This window comes from Podarcis cretensis (genome assembly GCF_951804945.1).
Source record: "Podarcis cretensis genome assembly, chromosome: 2".
Lineage (NCBI taxonomy): Eukaryota > Metazoa > Chordata > Lepidosauria > Squamata > Lacertidae > Podarcis > Podarcis cretensis.
The window spans coordinates 114,561,330-114,578,410 of NC_137171.1; the positions used below are offsets into that span (position 1 = coordinate 114,561,330).

General features: G+C 47.1%; 1 protein-coding gene across 2 annotated transcripts; it reads left to right on the forward strand.

The window, feature by feature from the left end:
* Positions 1 to 233: 233 nt before the first annotated feature.
* On the forward strand, positions 234 to 16,878 carry APOM (apolipoprotein M). Of its 2 annotated transcripts, none has more exons than XM_079964146.1 (7): positions 234 to 370; positions 2,321 to 2,463; positions 6,627 to 6,700; positions 9,613 to 9,711; positions 11,290 to 11,388; positions 12,733 to 12,773; positions 16,761 to 16,878. In XM_079964146.1, exons 1-6 carry the CDS (start codon positions 260 to 262, stop codon positions 12,756 to 12,758), a joined length of 552 nt encoding a protein of 183 aa, XP_079820272.1. In that variant the 5' UTR covers positions 234 to 259; the 3' UTR covers positions 12,759 to 12,773; positions 16,761 to 16,878. The 2 variants fall into 2 exon arrangements, with proteins under 2 accessions (XP_079820272.1, XP_079820273.1); XM_079964147.1 differs by lacking the exon at positions 234 to 370 and adding an exon at positions 401 to 517.
* Positions 16,879 to 17,081: the final 203 nt, after the last annotated feature.

Here is a 17,081-nt window from a genome sequence, read left to right on the forward strand (position 1 = left end):
GATTATCTCTGTTTTCCTGCAATAACATCCCCATCATCAGAAACACTGCTTCCTTTGTTTGCTCTCAGGGCCCCTGGTTATGCTTGGTAGGGTCTTTCTGGATTTCAATCTCTGCCTCTGCTGTGAGGCACAGGGCAGCCCAGGCTGGACTCTAGACCCCAGGGAGCTAAACATTTAACAGGCAGGGGGCAAAGGTGAGCCTTGCAGAATGTTCTTTGCAGAGGTGGATTCTCCAAGTGAACTGCCTGCCGTTCCCGCAATGGAGGGTCTGTGGTGCTATCTCTTCTACTTCTACGGGGTCCTTGTGGACACTCTCTCCTTGTGTGAGGGTCCCACGAAGCTGCATGCCAGCGAGCTGAACCGAGATCAGGTAGTTGAAGCCGATGGAGGGCAGCTGGGGTTGACAGCAGGTGGAAGCCTCTTAAATGTCCTGAAGGAGCGTCTCCACCCCCATCGTTCAGCCCGGACACTGAGATCCCGCCCTGAGGGCCTTCTGGTGGTTCCCTCAATGCGAGAAGTAAGGTTACAGGGAACCAGACAGAGGGCCTTCTCGGTGGTGGCGCCCGTCCTGTGGAATGCCCTCCCTTCAGATGTGAAGGAAATAAGCAGCTATCCTATCTTTAAAAGACATCTGAAGGCAGCCCGGTTTAGGGAAGTTTTTAATATTTAATGCTATATTGTTTTTAACATTCAATTGGGAGCCGGCCATTATTAAAATACTTCTGTGTTCAAGCAGGTAGAACCCTTGAAGAATGAGGAGACCTTCATCCAGCATTTGGGGAGTGGGGAGACAAAATGCACATCATCATCCTCATTATTATTATTATTATTATTATTATTATTATTATTATTATTATCACTATTGATCCTACTATTATTTTTCCATCACAGTGGAATCTTGGTTCTCGAACACTGAAAACCTGGAAGTCTTCCGGTTTTCAAACGTTTTTCAGAACCCAAAGGTCTGATGCGGCTATCAGCTATTGTTTCCGTGGCTCTTATGCCAATCGGAAGCCGCGCTTTAGTTTTTGAACGTTTCAGGAGTTGAATGGACTTCTGGAACAGATTATGTTCAAGAACCAAGGTACCACTGTATTTTTTTATTGCCCCCCCCCCAGTAGAGGTGGATTTAAGGGAATGCAACAGCTTTGGTCGTGGTGGCACGGAGCCTCAGGGGCACTGCAACTATTGTGTAGGATGGAAGGCAAGAGGTGGGGGGGTGGCGAATTTAGGCATTCCTGCTGAAAGTGGAGACCTGCCACTGGGTTCAGGGGTCTCGCAGGAGGTGGAAAGGGAGAGAAAGTTTAATTGTGCAAGCAGACCTCGTTCTGTACACACATACACCAATTGGTGTCATATTCAAATCCACCCCCTGTCCTGCTTTTTTATTATTTTAATCAGGTTGGGGAGGGCTTTGGGGGTTTGTTTGCGAAGTGGCTGTTTCCTGCATTTATGATTTATAGCCAACTAACTTTTACTCAGAGTAGACCCATTAAAATTAATGTGCCTAAGTTAGGCCTAGCCATTAAATTTAATGTAAGGCTGTCATATGTCCAGAATTTCCCAGACATACCTGAGATTTGTCCAGGAGGAATTTCCAAAAATCGGTAAAATGTTCGGGAAGAACCAGGCGTATGGCAACCCATGTCGGAAGTCTTGATTTTTTTGCCAAATTTCCTTTTAAAAAAATAGCTAAAAAATGGGGCGGGGGGAAGCTCAACAACTTTTGTGTCCAGATTTTCACTTTTTGAAATATGGCAACCCTATTTTAATGGCTCTCCTCTGAGTAGGACTAACAGTGGCCATGACCCTTTGTAGGTGGGGGTTTTTAGCATCACCATTTTCTTCTTCTGTGAAATGGGTATTTTGTGGTGCCCGTTATACATTATCAGGTACCTCGGGTTAAGAACTTAATTCACTCTGGAGGTCCGTTCTTAACCTGAAACTGTTCTTAACCTGAGGTGCCACTTTAGCTAATGGGGCCTCCCGCTGCCACCGCACGATTTCTGTTCTCATCCTGAGGTAAAGTTCTTAACCCGAGGTACTATTTCTGGGTAAGCAGAGTCTGTAACCTGAAGCGTCTGTAACCCGAGGTACCACTGTATTGAAAACAAGGTGTGGGAATCAAACCAACCTTATCCAATGGTTGGAGTGAGAATTAAAGGTCATGTCACTGCAGAAGAAGCAGGTGACGCATTCCTTGGAGGCTGAATCGGCTGCCCCTATGGATCCTGCCACCTGAGGCAGCTGCCTCACCTTGCCTCATGGGTGTGCTGGCCCGGCTTTGCCCCCAGGTGTGACTCAATTCTCCCCTTTGCAGTATATCGGCAGGTGGTTCTTCATTGCAGCAGCCGCGACATCGCCTTCCTCACTGGCGACGTTCGCCAGCACTGACAGCAGCATCTTCAGCATGACACAAACCAGCAGCCCAGAGCGGTTGCAACTGGAGGCTGCCATCCGACTGTGAGTTCCTTTTCCCTTTGGCTCTTTCCCCGCAAAAGACACTACTTTCCCAGGGAACCAAGGCTGAGCTAAGGCTCTCTAGGGCCGGTGTGGGGAGCTAACAAAGAAGAGTGTTTCTCGAGCATGTGCAGAGCGCAGGACTCAAGATGTTTCGACAAGGCAAAAGATCCAAATGGGACTCTCTACGTAGGACTCCCCACCCGCTCTGTGGATACCTTGAGGGGAGGGGGAGTTCAGAGATTTTGTAGGAGAGGATCCCCCAAGTTGGTAGTGTTGTAGAAAAAATTGGGGTTGGCTTTTTCACTCCAACTCCCCTCAAAGGATTCAGTGTCCCCTAAGTCCGTTATCGGTCAGAGAATTGAATCCCCACGACGGGGTGAGCTCACGTTGTTCGGTCCCTGCTCCTGCCAACCTAGCAGTTCGAAAGCACGTCAAAGTGCAAGTAGATAAATAGGTACCGCTCCAACGGGAAGGTAAACGGCCTTTCCGTGCGCTGCTCTGGTTCGCCAGAAGCGGCTTAGTCATGCTGGCCACATGACCCGGAAGCTGCACGCCGGCTCCCTCGGCCAATAAAGCGAGATGAGCGCCGCAACCCCAGAGTCGTTCGTGACTGGACCTAATGGTCAGGGGTCCCTTTACCTAAGTCCCTTATCGGTCAGAGAGAAATGGATGGAAGCAGGAACCAGTCTGAGCAAGGAAGATATTTATTTTTCTGTTGCAACAGTGCCTCCCCCCTCCCCGCCCCACTTTGCAAGGAGGCAAGGACCCAGAACAAGATGTACAAGAACTTTTAAAGGCTTTAGAAATTGCCCAACCCCTTAGCCAAAGACCAGCCAAAAGCATCACATGAGCATCACAGAAGGAGGTGGGTCTACAACAGAAATTTGAGGTTGTAACTCATCTCCTGTCTGTCAAGGTACCTGAAAATGTTTGCTGGCTATTGTTTCCTGTCTAGTCAGGGCTATTCCTCCCAAATGGTAAATACCTACTGAATACATAGCAGATTCTCTTTTGCCAGGTCTGTTTTGCCTTTAACAAATACTTGCCAGACCGATTTGCAGGATCTGCAAGTGAAAGAAAATATTGGAAAAGGTTTCCCAAGATGAGAGGAAATTGCTTCGGGATTGCTCAAATGAACTCAAATGAAGCGTTATTTTCTCAGGGAATATTTCCTAAATTTTGAAGGGCGACGGATTGGTTTCTGCGGAGTGTGTGTTTCCCCAATGTGTGTGCACCCTAAGTTTTAAAATAACAGTAGACACCCCCAGTCCTTGCAGAAGAATACTGGGAGGAGGTCACACCAGTTAAGGCCAAGTCCATGTGCTGGTGCTTACAATGGCAGAACCAGCACCAGGAGTTGGCATCACTGGGCATTTGCCAAGGCCCCACTGCCACTCTGGAGATACCTGGCCTTGCTGTTGTTGGCCAATTTCCTGTCTTTTCTGGACATGCTTCTCCCACTTGCCTTCTGCTCTCCTTCTGGGATAGGGGTATGGATTGGGACCCTTTTGAGCCCAAGACCTCCAAGCTTTACCATTGTGTAGTAGGTTAGTTTCTACAAACACCCACAGACACCCTTCTCTGTCCTCCATCCCAGAAGGCAAGAAGCATCATCAGAGTTCAGGGTCACATTCCAAACAGGCAACCCCCCCCCCAGGGAATGTTTCAAAGGCCAGTTGGACCTCACACCTTATTTACCAAATCCAGTTCTCCACCAACTTGCCACACATCCATTTAGTTAGCTGCTCAGACATTCATCATCAGAAGTGTCATGGTCGGATCACTTCCTGGTGCAACTAGACTTCTCCACTAGCCAGGAAGGGCTGGGCAATGGGCTTCTTAAAAAACCATCTTTAGACGCAGCCAAATCTTCCATTCTTGGGCAAGGTGATTGAGCGAGTGGTTGCTGAACAACTCCAGGCACGCCTGGAAGAAGTGGACCATTTGGATCCCTTCCATTTGGGATTCAGGCCTCACCATGGGACTGAAACTGCCTTGGTCGCACTAGTTGATGATCTCCAGCACTCTAGCGGGCTGGGACAAAGGTGAGAGCTGCTTCCTAGTTCTGCTGGATCTCTCAGCGGCTTTTGATACCATCGACCATAACATCCTTCTGGACCGTCTAGAGGGGCTCGGAGCTGAGGGCACTGTTATACAGTGGTTCTGCTCCTTCCTCCTGGGCCGTGTTCAGAAAGTGGTGGTGGGGGATGAGTGTTCAGACCCCTGGGCTCTCACTTGTGGGGTGCCTCAGGGTTCTGTCCTCTCCCCCATGCTTTTCAACATCTACATGCAGCCGCTGGGAGAGATCATCAGGGGGTTTAGGCTGGGTGTTCATCAATATGCAGATGATACCCAGCTCTACCTCTCTTTCACATCAGAACCAGTGAAAGCAGTGAAGGTCCTGTGTCAGTGTCTGGAGGCAGTTGGAGGATGGATGACGGCTAACCGATTGAGGTTGAATCCTAACAAGACACAAGTACTGTTTTGAGGGGACAGGAGGCGGGCAAGTGTGGAGGACTTCCTGGTCCTGAGTGGGGTAACTGTGCCCCTGAAGGACCAGGTGCGCAGCCTGGGAGTCATTCTGGACTCGCAGCTGTCCATGGAGGCACAGGTCAATTCTGTGTCCAGGGCAGCTATTTATCAGCTCCATCTGGTACGTAGGCTGAGACCCTATCTGCCCACGGACTGTCTCGCCAGAGTGGTGCATGCTCTGGTTATCTCTCGCTTGGACTACTGCAATGCGCTCTCTGTGGGGCTATATTTGAAGGTGACCTGGAAACTACAACTAATCCAGAATGCAGCAGCTAGACTGGTGACTGGGAGCAGCCCCCGAGACCACATAACACTGGTCTTGAAAGACCTACATTGGCTCCCAGTATGTTTCCGAGCACAATTCAAAGTGTTGGTGCTGACCTTTAAAGCCCTAAATGGCCTTGGCTCAGTATAGCTGAAGGAGCGTCTCCACCCCCATCGTTCTGCTTGGACACTGAGGTCCAGCACCGAGGGCCTTCTGGTGGTTCCTTCACTGCGAGAAGCCACGTTACAGGGAACCAGGCAGAGGGCCTTCTCGGTAGTGGCACCCGCCCTATGGAACGCCCTCCCAGCAGATGTCAAAGAGAACAACAACTACCAGACTTTTAGAAGACATCTGAAGGCAGCCCTGTTTAGGGAAGCTTTTAATGTTTGATGGACTACTGTATTTTAATATTTTGTTGGAAGCTGCCCAGAGTGGCTGGGGAAACCCAGCCAGATGGGCAGGGTATAAATTATTATTATTATTATTATTATTATTATTATTATTATTATTATTCAATTATAATAATTTATTATTATATAATAAATTATTATATAATTATATATTATTATTATTATTATTATATAATAAATTATTATTATTATTATTATTATTATTATTATTATTATTATTATTATTCAATTCCTGGGGGGGGAGCCGTATCACTGTCCTTCCATAGCCCTTTTCTTCCATCTGTCCAAATCACTCTTTTTTTTTCAAGGAAAAATCTAGATGGGTACTTTGCCAAAGATGCATGTTGTAGCTATGATAAATCCTGGTATTTAATTGAGTGTATTGTTACGTCGGGACGCAGGTGGCGCTGTGGGTTAAAGCCTCAGCGCCTAGGGCTTGCCGATCGAAAGGTCGGCAGTTCGAATCCCTGCGGCGGGGTGCGCTCCCGCTGCTCGGTCCCAGCGCCTGCCAACCTAGCAGTTCGAAAGCACCCCCGGGTGCAAGTAGATAAATAGGGACTGCTTACCAGCGGGAAGGTAAACGGCGTTTCCGTGTGCGGCTCTGGCTCTGGCCAGAGCAGCGATGTCACGCTGGCCACGTGACCTGGAAGTGTCTCCGGACAGCGCTGGCCCCTGGCTTCTTAAGTGAGATGGGCGCACAACCCCAGAGTCTGTCAAGACTGGCCCGTACGGGCAGGGGTACCTTTACCTTTACCTTTATTGTTACGTCAGCTGGAGTGATATTGAAAAATATGCAGGGTTTAAAAATAAATTAAGATGTAACATGTTAAGAGGCCCCCCCAAGGCCTCTCAGTTGTCTCTGACTCCCTGCCTTACCAAACCTACCTCAAAGAATCCATTACATTTGGCTGTTTGGCCATCCATCCATCCATTTTCTCTCTCTCTCTCTCTCTCAGGAAGACAGGCCAATGTATTCCAAGATCATGGATTTACTTACTTAAGGAACAGAGTGCTGATCTGGCTACAGAAGGTAAAGCCGAACTTCCTTTTCTAATGGCCCCTTTGATAAGCCCACTCTCAAAGCTGAGCTCAGAACAGGACTTGCCCTCTCAGCAGGCAGAGGGAGAAGCGTTGCAGGTAGGGAGAAGCAGCAGCCAGGTGTTTAGGGGGCAGGACTGTGAGTGTCATGTGGCCTGCCGACTGCATACCTCAGGAGCAGCTGAAGACACTGCCCGTGCTGTTGTTTTTCCGAAGTAGTCCTTTTTATTATTTGCTCTTCAAGTCCTTTTGTGTTTTGAAGGTGGTAACGTTCCTGTTCACAGGGATTAAGTTAAACTCTTAAGAAAATTCTACAGTGGAAGGAGAACTTCTTACAATCGCCCTCTGAAAATAAAACATTCACTTGTCACCTAGCAGAGACCAGGAGCTGAAGCAGTAAGAGCAAAAATCCACATTTCAATTAGGTGGAGAGGTTTTGGTTTCTGTCCCACGGAGACCACAGCAGCCCCACTTTGCTCTGTTCTCCAACTTACACAAGTCACGTAACCCTCCTCCCAAGTAGCACACAGTGCCCTTTGGTTTCTTCTTTAGGCCCAGGGTTGCATCTAATGGAAGTGTTTGAATGCATCCAACATAGGTGCATTTTTTGTGTAGATATACTGCACTGCCAGACAAATATCAAATGTACCGTATTTTTCGCTCTATAAGACGCACCAGACCATAAGACACACCTAGTTTTTGGAGGAGGAAAACAAGAAAAAAAAAATATTCTGAGTCTCAGAAGCCAGACCAGCAAGAGGGATCGCTGCGCAGTGAAAGCAGCGATCCCTCTTGCTGTTCTGGCTTCTAGGATAGCTGCGCAGCCTGCATTTGCTCCGTAAGACGCACACAGATTTCCCCTTACTTTTTAGGATGGAAAAAGTGAGTCTTATAGAGCAAAAAATACGCTAGTTGAAACAAACGATGTTAGAAATAGATACCGCTCCCCAACCTCCCAAGTTTTGGGAAAAAAAGTTGCTCCAGTCTACAAAGTATTTTTGGTAGCAACAATCTCAACAAAACTAGTTGTTTGTTTGGTAAACTTTGTTTAGACACTGTCCGTGTTGACCTAAGATTAATCTGCAAGTCCCGCCAGCTTGAGCGTCATCTTCTCCTTCTCCTCCTGCAGCAAAATGTCTCGGGCCAGCCCCAGTTCAGAAAAATAGCATGGTATAGCCAGGGTTAGCAAATGAGATATGAAAGCTAGGAGCCAAACGGCACCTTAAACCTAGGTTATGGGCTCAGCAACGGAATGTCTAGGCACACTTTTTTATAACAAGAATACAAAGCTGAAAATGAGTGGACTGCGCTAAAATATTCTATTCATCTTTCCCATGGTCTAGCCCTTCCCCAGCCCACTCCCCTAATATTCTTCTCACCCTGGGCCAGCAGGGGGATACCGTAGAGAGTTTTCACTCAGGTCCACATATGCAAATAAGGGATTGAAAGTGACGTTCAGTGATTGGATAGTTACAGAAAGTTGTTACAGTTGCGTTGTACTGGAGCTCTATGTAAGCAGGCTGGCTGAACTCTTCAGTTCTGTTCTGTTCTGGCCTGTGAATAAGCAAGAGCTGTTTGAAGAATCGCTGTGTCGTCTGATATGTTCACCCACAACATAACAGTCTAGTCCTTCCCTTGCCCGCCCACCCCAATATTCTTAAAAGGGTCTCTTCTCCAGTCTGCAGAGAGTAGCTGGATGTGGGGAGGCAGAAAAAGGCCCTCCTTTCCTTCCACTCTGAAGTTTTAATAGGTGCAGTACCACACCCAGAGCTCAGAAACTGCTCACACTAATGAAATTCTCCATCCAAAATGCACCTAGAACAATGGGAGTTTTGAACGTTGGGTATAGCCCAATACCATGTTCAGACCCTGAGCCCGGGGTTCCCCGTATTTGTATAGCCCTACTACGCCTGGGGGGAGGGACGTGGGTGGCGCAAACCTAGCAGTTCTAAAGCCCGTCAAAGTGCAAGTAGATAAATAGGTACCGCTCTGGCGGGAAGGTAAACGCCGTTTCCGTGCGCTGCTCTGGTTCGCCAGAAGCGGCTTAGTCATGCTGGCCACATGACCCGGAAGCTGTACGCTGGCTTCCTCGGCCAGTAAAGCGAGATGAGTGTCGCAACCCCAGAGTCGGCCACGACTGGACCTAATGGTCAGGGGTCCCTTTACCCTTTACCTTTACTAGGCCTGGGGTGGCATTAAATCCTGCTGTGTTTGGCTACGTGCCCCAGTTACCCACAGGGAACTAGGGTGTGCAGCCAGACTGAGCAGTCCTGCTTCACTGTCTGCGTGCTCTGCCTCCCTGCAAAGTGAACTAGCTTAACGTGAGTTGGGCTTCCAGGATATTGATAAAGGTAAAGGGACCCCTGATCATTATGTCCAGTCACGGACAGCTCTGGGGTTGCGGTGCTCATCTCGCTTTATTGGCCGAGGGAGCCGGCGTACAGCTTCCGGGTCATGTGGCCAGCATGACTTAGCCACTTCTTGCGAACCAGAGCAGCACACGGAAATGCCGTTTACCTTCCTGCCAGAGTGGTACCTATTTATCTACTTGCACTTTGACGTGCTTTCGAACTGCTAGGTTGGCAGGAGCTGAGACTGAGCAACGGGAGCTCACCCTGTCGTGGGGATTTGAACCGCTGAGCTTCTGATCGGCAAGTCCTAGGCTCTGTGGTTTAACCCACAGCGCCACCCTCAATTTACCTCTGTATTCCGTTGCTTTAATTTGTTTGGTATGTACCTCAACTTGAGTAAATGGGTTATTTTTCTCACCCGCGTTCTGAAGTGGTACAGTCCTGGGAAGGCTGCACCATGGAAATCTGTGTGTCAGCCTTCAGCCTCGACCTGCAGCCCCCATCTCTCTTGACCTATGAACTTGTTTCTTTCTCTCCGACTTCCCCACTCCAGGCCGCCCTCACATGAGGACAGAGCTGTTCTCTGGCAAGTGCCCCGACTCTATCATTGTCCAGGAAACAGACCGAGACTACCAGAGGATCCTTCTGTATTGTGAGTCCCTCATCCACAGATGTCTGAACTGGGGAGCTTAATTGGGTTAGGGCAGGGGTCAGCAAACTTTTTCAGCAGGCGGCCGGTCCACTGTCCCTCAGACTTTGTGGGGGCCTGGACTATATATATTTTTTTGGGGGGGGGATGAACGAATTCCTATGCCCCACAAATAACCCAGAGATGAGGGTCCTCGATTATAAAATCATAGAAAACAGGAGATACATAGCCGCTCCAGCAACATACCGTATTTTTTGCACCATAACACTCACTTTTTTCCTCCTAGAAAGTAAGGGGAAATGTCTGTGCATGTTATGGAGCGAATGCCTGCGGGTGGCCGGGGGGGGGGGGTCTGCTGCAGTCGTGAGCAGAGGATCCATGGTTCCCCTTCCTTCCCTCCTCTGTGGTTACAAAGCATGGATCCACATGGATCCTCAGGATTTTTGCATTGGGCTACTCCAAACTCACTGTCAGATCACATGTCTGTGGCCACAGCATGAACCACAAAAATCATATATCCACTATTTTGTTTAGAATATTTTTTTTCTTGTTTTCCTCCTCTAAAAACTATGTGCGTGTTATGGTCTGGTGCGTGTTATAGAGCGAAAAATACGGTATGTCTATTTCCTCACATCCAGAAACGCAAGAAGGGCTTTCACTCTTGCTAGAAGCTCAGCCTTGCCCTCACCGGTTCTGGAAGTCTCCTATAGAAGAGTCCCGTACGCACAGAGACTTTGCACCTGCCCATTAGGGGAAATAGGAAGCCCCAAACATAATTTTTTGGATGTCCTTTTTATGCTGAGCTTCGTAGAGACACCATTGATCCTTTGCTGAAGAGGCTCACCGATCTTTCAGACAAGTCTAACCCAGAGATGCATTTTAAATCAAAGCACACTGTAATAGGAATTGGGGTTGCTTGTGCGTAAGCCGCAACTGCTCCAGACTGGGTTGTCCAGCTAAAACCTTCCCCTGGCTGGACAGCCCTTACTCCATGGCTGTCCTAGTCACTGGCAGAATCCGTCAGTGGGCGTTTCCTGAACTTCTTCCAACATAAAAGTTCTTTGACACCAAGTCTCCGCCTAGCCTCCCTGCGCGGAAGCTTTCTGCGCAGAGTGGGCGTGCCTAGCGGAGGTCCTGTGCTCTCCCCGCTGGTCTCGGTGGAAGAGTCTCGGAGCCCTCCCTCCGAAGCCCTCTCAGCCTCCCCTTTCTTCCTGGCGTCACGCTGATTTCCTTCCCCAGAGGAAGCGCTCTCTCTCCCCCTGCTGGTCCCCTCTCCGGCGTCATTGGGGAGCCTTACCTCCACTCTTGGCTCCGATGGCAGTTCCCTGACACACACATTCTACTCATGTAAGAAACACCAGGCAGGCTCCACAAACAACCCAGAGATGCATTTTAAATACAAGGGCACATTCTACTCATGTAAAAACACGCTGATTCTTGGACTGTCCGCGTGCCGGATTTAGAAGGCGATTGGGCCGGATTCGGCCCCCGGGCCTTAGTTTGCCTACCCATGGGTTAGGGTAACGAATCTTGGAATTGAAATGTCCTTGCATCAGAGCTGCGCTTGTCCTCTCTCCCCAGCCCGAGTCCTCCAACCTGCTGAGGGCTGTATTTCTGATTTCAAAGGCAAAGCTTCCTGCCTTGACATGAATAAATTCCTGCTTATACCCAGGACCCAAGGTAGGTATTACTAGTGAACTGGGTGGTGCTTTACCTGTTGTTGCAGCTTTTCTGCTTTTAGCATCTCTCAGATGGAGGGTGGCCACAAATGCATCACCCCAAAGAGAGGACAAAAGAAAACACAGATAGGTTCACTTATACAGTGGTACCTTGGTTCTCAAACTTAATTCGTTCCGGAAGTCCATTCCAAAACAAAAGCGTTCCTAAACCAAGGCGTGCTTTCCCATAGAAAGCAATGCAAAATGGATTAATCTGTTCCGGGCTTTTAAAAATAACCCCCCATAAACAGCAATTTAACATTAATTTTACTATCTAACGAGACCGTTGATCCATAAAATGAAAGCAATAATCAATGTACTGTACTACAAAATAAATAAGACAGTATTGTAGATGATAAAAATTAAAATTAAATGATAGTCATTGTTTGGGCCAGGGGTTTTTTATCCATTTCTGCAGTCACACAATCAATCAGTAGCTGAACAGGCTTCCACACAGTCACAAAAACAAATTAATCGAAAAAGCCTCAAAAACAAAAACGCAAAATAAATAGTAAAAAAAAAAAGCGCCAAACTTAATCTGTTCTGGAAGTCCGTTTGACTTCTGAAATGTTCGAAAACCAAGGCACAGCTTCTGATTGGTGCAGGCACCCTGCAAACAATAGCCAACAGCTGCATCGGACATTCGGCTTCTGAAAAATGTTTGGAAACCAGAACACTTTCTTCCAGGTTTTCGACGTTTGAGAACCAAGGCGTTTGAGTACCAAGGCGTTTGAGAACCAAGGTACCACTGAATATGGATTGATGCAAACTTGGAAATAATTATTAGGATTTAGATAGCAGTACTGTACAACATGTCTCTCGCCACGGTGGAGAAGACCACTCAGTCTGTTGCCCAGGTGGTAACAGCCAATGGGCAACTTCAAAGCCCCCTCCCCATGCTTCTTTCTTTTGCACCTCCAAACTGGATTTGGACTGGGGAGCTCTTCCGATGGAGGACTGTTTCAAACAGAGGACTGTCCTTTGCAATTTAGGGCACCTAGTCAACCTTAGTCAGATGTGACTGCTCCTTTCTACAGAGGCTGTTTCCTCTGTAAAATCAAGATTGTGTACCCCACATTTGCCCTAAGCAAAGCGATATCTTGTCATTATAGCTCAGCTACAACATCCCAGGGCTAGAGGAGAGCAACATTTCTTGTCCGTGACACACCCGGCTATGAAAACAACTTCACATTCCCATCCCTCGTTCTGCCCTGCAGACTCAAAATTCCAAAGACCGGAGTCACAACTAACTTTGCAAACGTTTGTGTACTAATCATCATTGGCCTTCTCTCTTTCTCTCTTTCAGGTGCCTGTGAATTCCAAGCATTTTGACCTCAAACTCCTTGGGTTAGATAAGCCATCCTGTCCCCAACCCAAATACATATTTAACTCAGAAATTAAGAGAGACTTAGATAGTTGGACAAAATTGAAACTTTCTTTGCTAGGCCGAATTGCTGCTATCAAGATGAATGTATTGCCAAAAATGTTGTTTTTGTTCCAAACATTACAGATTGTGGACAAGACGGAGTGCTTCCGGAAGTGGCAGAGAGATATTTCTAAGTTTGTCTGGCAGGGCAAAAAGCCCAGAATTAAGTTTAAGATATTAACTGATGCGAAAGAAAGAGGGGGCTTTGCCCTGCCAGACCTAAAGTTGTACTATGAGGCCGCAGCTTTCTGCTGGCTAAAAGATTGGCTACTTCTCGAAGACACTGATGTATTGGATCTGGAAGGTTTTAACAATGCTTTTGGTTGGCATGCATATTTATGGTATGACAAGGTTAAGATCAATAAGGCCTTTAAGAACCATATTGTCAGAAAAGCAGTGTTTAATGTCTGGACAAAATATAAAGACTTACTGGAAAATAAAACTCCAAGGTGGCTTTCACCGCTGGAAGCTAAGGCCCAAAAAAGACCCAATATGGAGGCCAAATGGCCAAAATATTGGGAAATATTAGAAAAAGATGGAGACAATTGGAAATTGCAGAGTTTGGAGAAAATTAAGGACAAAGTGCGAGACTGGTTACATTACGCTCAGATTAATGAAGTTTTTAAAAATGACAAAAAGTTAGGGTTCCAGGTGGAGAAATCGAAATTGGAAACAGAACTGTTAGAACCTAAGACTAAGATACTTTCAAGAATGTACAACTTGCTGTTAAAATGGAATACACAAGATGAAATGGTTAAATCGGCCATGATAAAGTGGGCACAGGATATAGGGCATAATATCATGTTTGAGGACTGGGAAAGGTTGTGGACCAACGGGCTGAACTTCACTGCATGTAATGCTTTGAAGGAAAATGTAATGAAAATGATATATAGATGGTACATGACCCCAGATAAACTTGCCAAAATATACCATTTGTCTGATAACAAATGTTGGAAATGTAAAGAAAATGATGGAACATTCTTTCACCTCTGGTGGACTTGCCCGAGAGTGAAGGCCTTTTGGGAAATGATATATAATGAGTTGAAAAAGGTATTTAAGTATACCTTTACTAAGAAACCAGAGGCCTTCCTTTTGGGTATTGTCGACCAGAAGGTGTTAAAGAAGGACCGAACATTTTTTATGTATGCAACAACGGCAGCAAGGATACTCATCGCTAAGCACTGGAAAACTCAAGATCTACCCACACTGGAAGAGTGGCAGATGCAACTGATAGACTATATGGAACTAGCCGAGATGACCGGCAGAATCCGAGACCTGGGAGAAGAGAAGGTTGAAGAAGATTGGAAGAAATTTAAGATTTACTTTAAAAAGCATTGTAATTTGGTTGAATGTTAAGATGGAGGCTAGATCATAAATAATTGACCACCACTAAATTAGATGCAATTAGGATGATAAGTGAGATTGAGGGAAAACCTTAAACCTTTGGGAGAACTATTAGATTATATTCTAAATGAATGGGACATAAGAATGTAAACAAGATGATAAATTGCGGGCAAGAATTGACAAAGATGCAAGTGGGAGCGGAAGACGTGAGGGAGTCCAAAGAAGTTAAGAAATTATGTTATGATATATGTTACATTGTTTATTATATTTGCATTTATGTTTAAAATTCTTAATAAAAATTGATTTAAAAAAAACACAAACAAATACATATTTAACTTCCCTACCATCCTAAAATCACCATCTCCCTGTGGTATGAGTCAAATTTAGGGTGCCTAATAGTAAAGAAATGTCCCTGATCCTATAGATCAGGGTTGGCTTCTAGCTCACTTTTTCTTCTTGGAGTAAATTATATTAGATTTTATAAAGAGATACACAAAGATGGTGATCAAATATATTTTTTGGCCAAACTAATACAGTGGTACCTCGGGTTAAGTACTTAATTCGTTCCGGAGGTCCGTACTTAACGTGAAACTGTTTTTAACCTGAAGCACCACTTTAGCTAATGGGGCCTCCCGCTGCTGCCATGCCGCCGGAGCACTATTTCTGTTCTCACCCTGAAGCAAAGTTCTTAACCTGAGGTACTATTTCTGGGTTAGCGGAGTCTGTAACCTGAAGCGTCTGTAACCTGAAGTGTCTGTAACCCGAAGTACCACTGTACGTTGATCTGGGTAAAATTAAAATATAGATCCAGAGGAAAAGAAAGAAAGAAAGAAAGAAAGAAAGAAAGAAAGAAAGAAAGAAAGAAAGAAAAGGATTAAAAGAGAGAGAAAATAAATAAATAGGTTAAGAAACTAAAGCACTTTTGGTTCTTCATCTGTCAGCTATATATAAACAATATTCAACTCAGCTGCTCCAATATAACACTCAGCACAACTACTTTTTATAAGCAAACATTCTCTTCAGCCTTCAAACCCAAATGTCATAGCCATAGCCATAGCCGCGGCAGCCTCTCCTTGCTGGAGAGGTTGCGTGCGGCTAAAGAGGAAGCTTGGCTTGTGCCATAGCCATGCGCAGCCCCTCCAGCCGGGATCCCGCTCGCTGTCTTGGCTTCCTCTTTAGCTGTGCGCAACCTCTCCAGCCGGGAGAGGCTGCGCGGGGCTAAAGAAGCCATAGCCGTGCGCAGCCTCTCCCTGCCGGAGGGGCTGCACACGGCTATCCCTGAAGCCTTCGGAGTGCAGCTCGAGTTCCCGCTGCGCTCTGCAGGCTTTTGCTGAAGCCGGGAGAGCAAGATGAAAGGAATCTGAAGCGAAAGGAATCTGAAGCCTCCGGAACGCAGTGGGAACTCGCGCTGTGCTCCAAAGGCTTCAGGCAGCTATCCCTGAAGCCTGGAGAGCGAGAGGGGTCGGTGCGCACCGACCCCTCTCGCTCTCCAGGCTTCAGCGAAAGCAACACGAAGCCTCCGGAGTGCGGAGGGAGCACTCCCTCTGCACTTCGGAGGCTTCGCGTTGCTATCACTGAAGCCAAGGAGCCTGCATTCGCTCCATAGGATGCACACACATTTCCCCTTAAATTTTGGAGGGGGAAAAGTGCGCCCTATAGAGCGAAAAATACAGTAGTTCAATGCCACCAATAGGAAGCTACCTCATTCGGAGTCAGACAACCAGCCAAGCTAGCTCACTGGCTGGCTCTGGCTTTCCAGGGTTTCAGGCAGGAGACAATCGTAGCCCTGGCCTGGAGATGTTGGGGACTGAACCTGGGAGCTTCTGCATGCAGGGCAGCTGTGCTGTCACTGAGCTACAGCTCTTCCCCACCTTGCAGGCAAACGTCTGTGGCTCAGCAATATCAGCCTGCCCCTGGAATGCAGGGTTGCATTGTGAATTCTTCTCTAGGGTGTGTTGTTCTCTGGGTCACAGCCTCAAGTTCACGCAGGGGAAACCAGGAGGGCCTTAGCAAAAGGGCCAGAGCTCAGTCGGTAGAAGTGTTCAAAATTATGAAGAGCACGGGGGCAGAACCGTTTTTCTCCATCTCTCAATACTGCCGGAACGTGGGCTCATCACCTGAAGCTGAATCTTGCAAGCTTCAGGCAAAAGAAAGGGCATTTTGCTCCCAAAGGAAGTAGCGATGATGGGCAGTGACTCAGGGTGGTTATGAAAGAAGAGTAGACGAATTCATGAAGGATGAAGCAATCAATGGCTACTAGATGAGTCTCAAAACATTTGTGTCAGTACACGTTTTAACGCTGCACCATGGTTAGGTGGGAAAAGGCAGAGGAGGGGAGATTTGCATACAAAGCCCAGCAGAAAAAGGATTGTACAAGAAGCCTCCAGGGCACTCCTGATCTCGTAACAGACGCTGCGAGTCACCAACAGGCAATTTTACTTTTTGGTATCTCCTTACCTGATCCAGTTCCCCAGTTGCTCACGAAACCAATGAAATACGAAACCTCAGATTCTTTCAGTACCAACCCTCCTCATTTATTCCTTCCTTTCTTGTTTTCACCTCAGCTTTGGACCCGCTGCGGCAGGACTTAACCGTACACAGAAGTTCGTTTGCCTCACTCACTGGGGGAACGGGTGGTTTTACACGTCCTGTGGTGTTGAATAAAATTCCTTTGAGCCAAAAGTGGACTTCCAGGTCTCTGTGTCCGGCCTCTGGGATTCTCCTCAGACCACACACTTCCTCAAGTGCTTTTGCCTGGCTGGAATGTGTCCCTGAACTGCGGTAACGCCTCTTGCTTGTCTGCATGGAGAGGTGTGTGCTTGTGTGTGTATGGATAGAAGCCCAGCTTTTGTGTGGCTAGAATGCAGCAAACACGGGACGCGGGT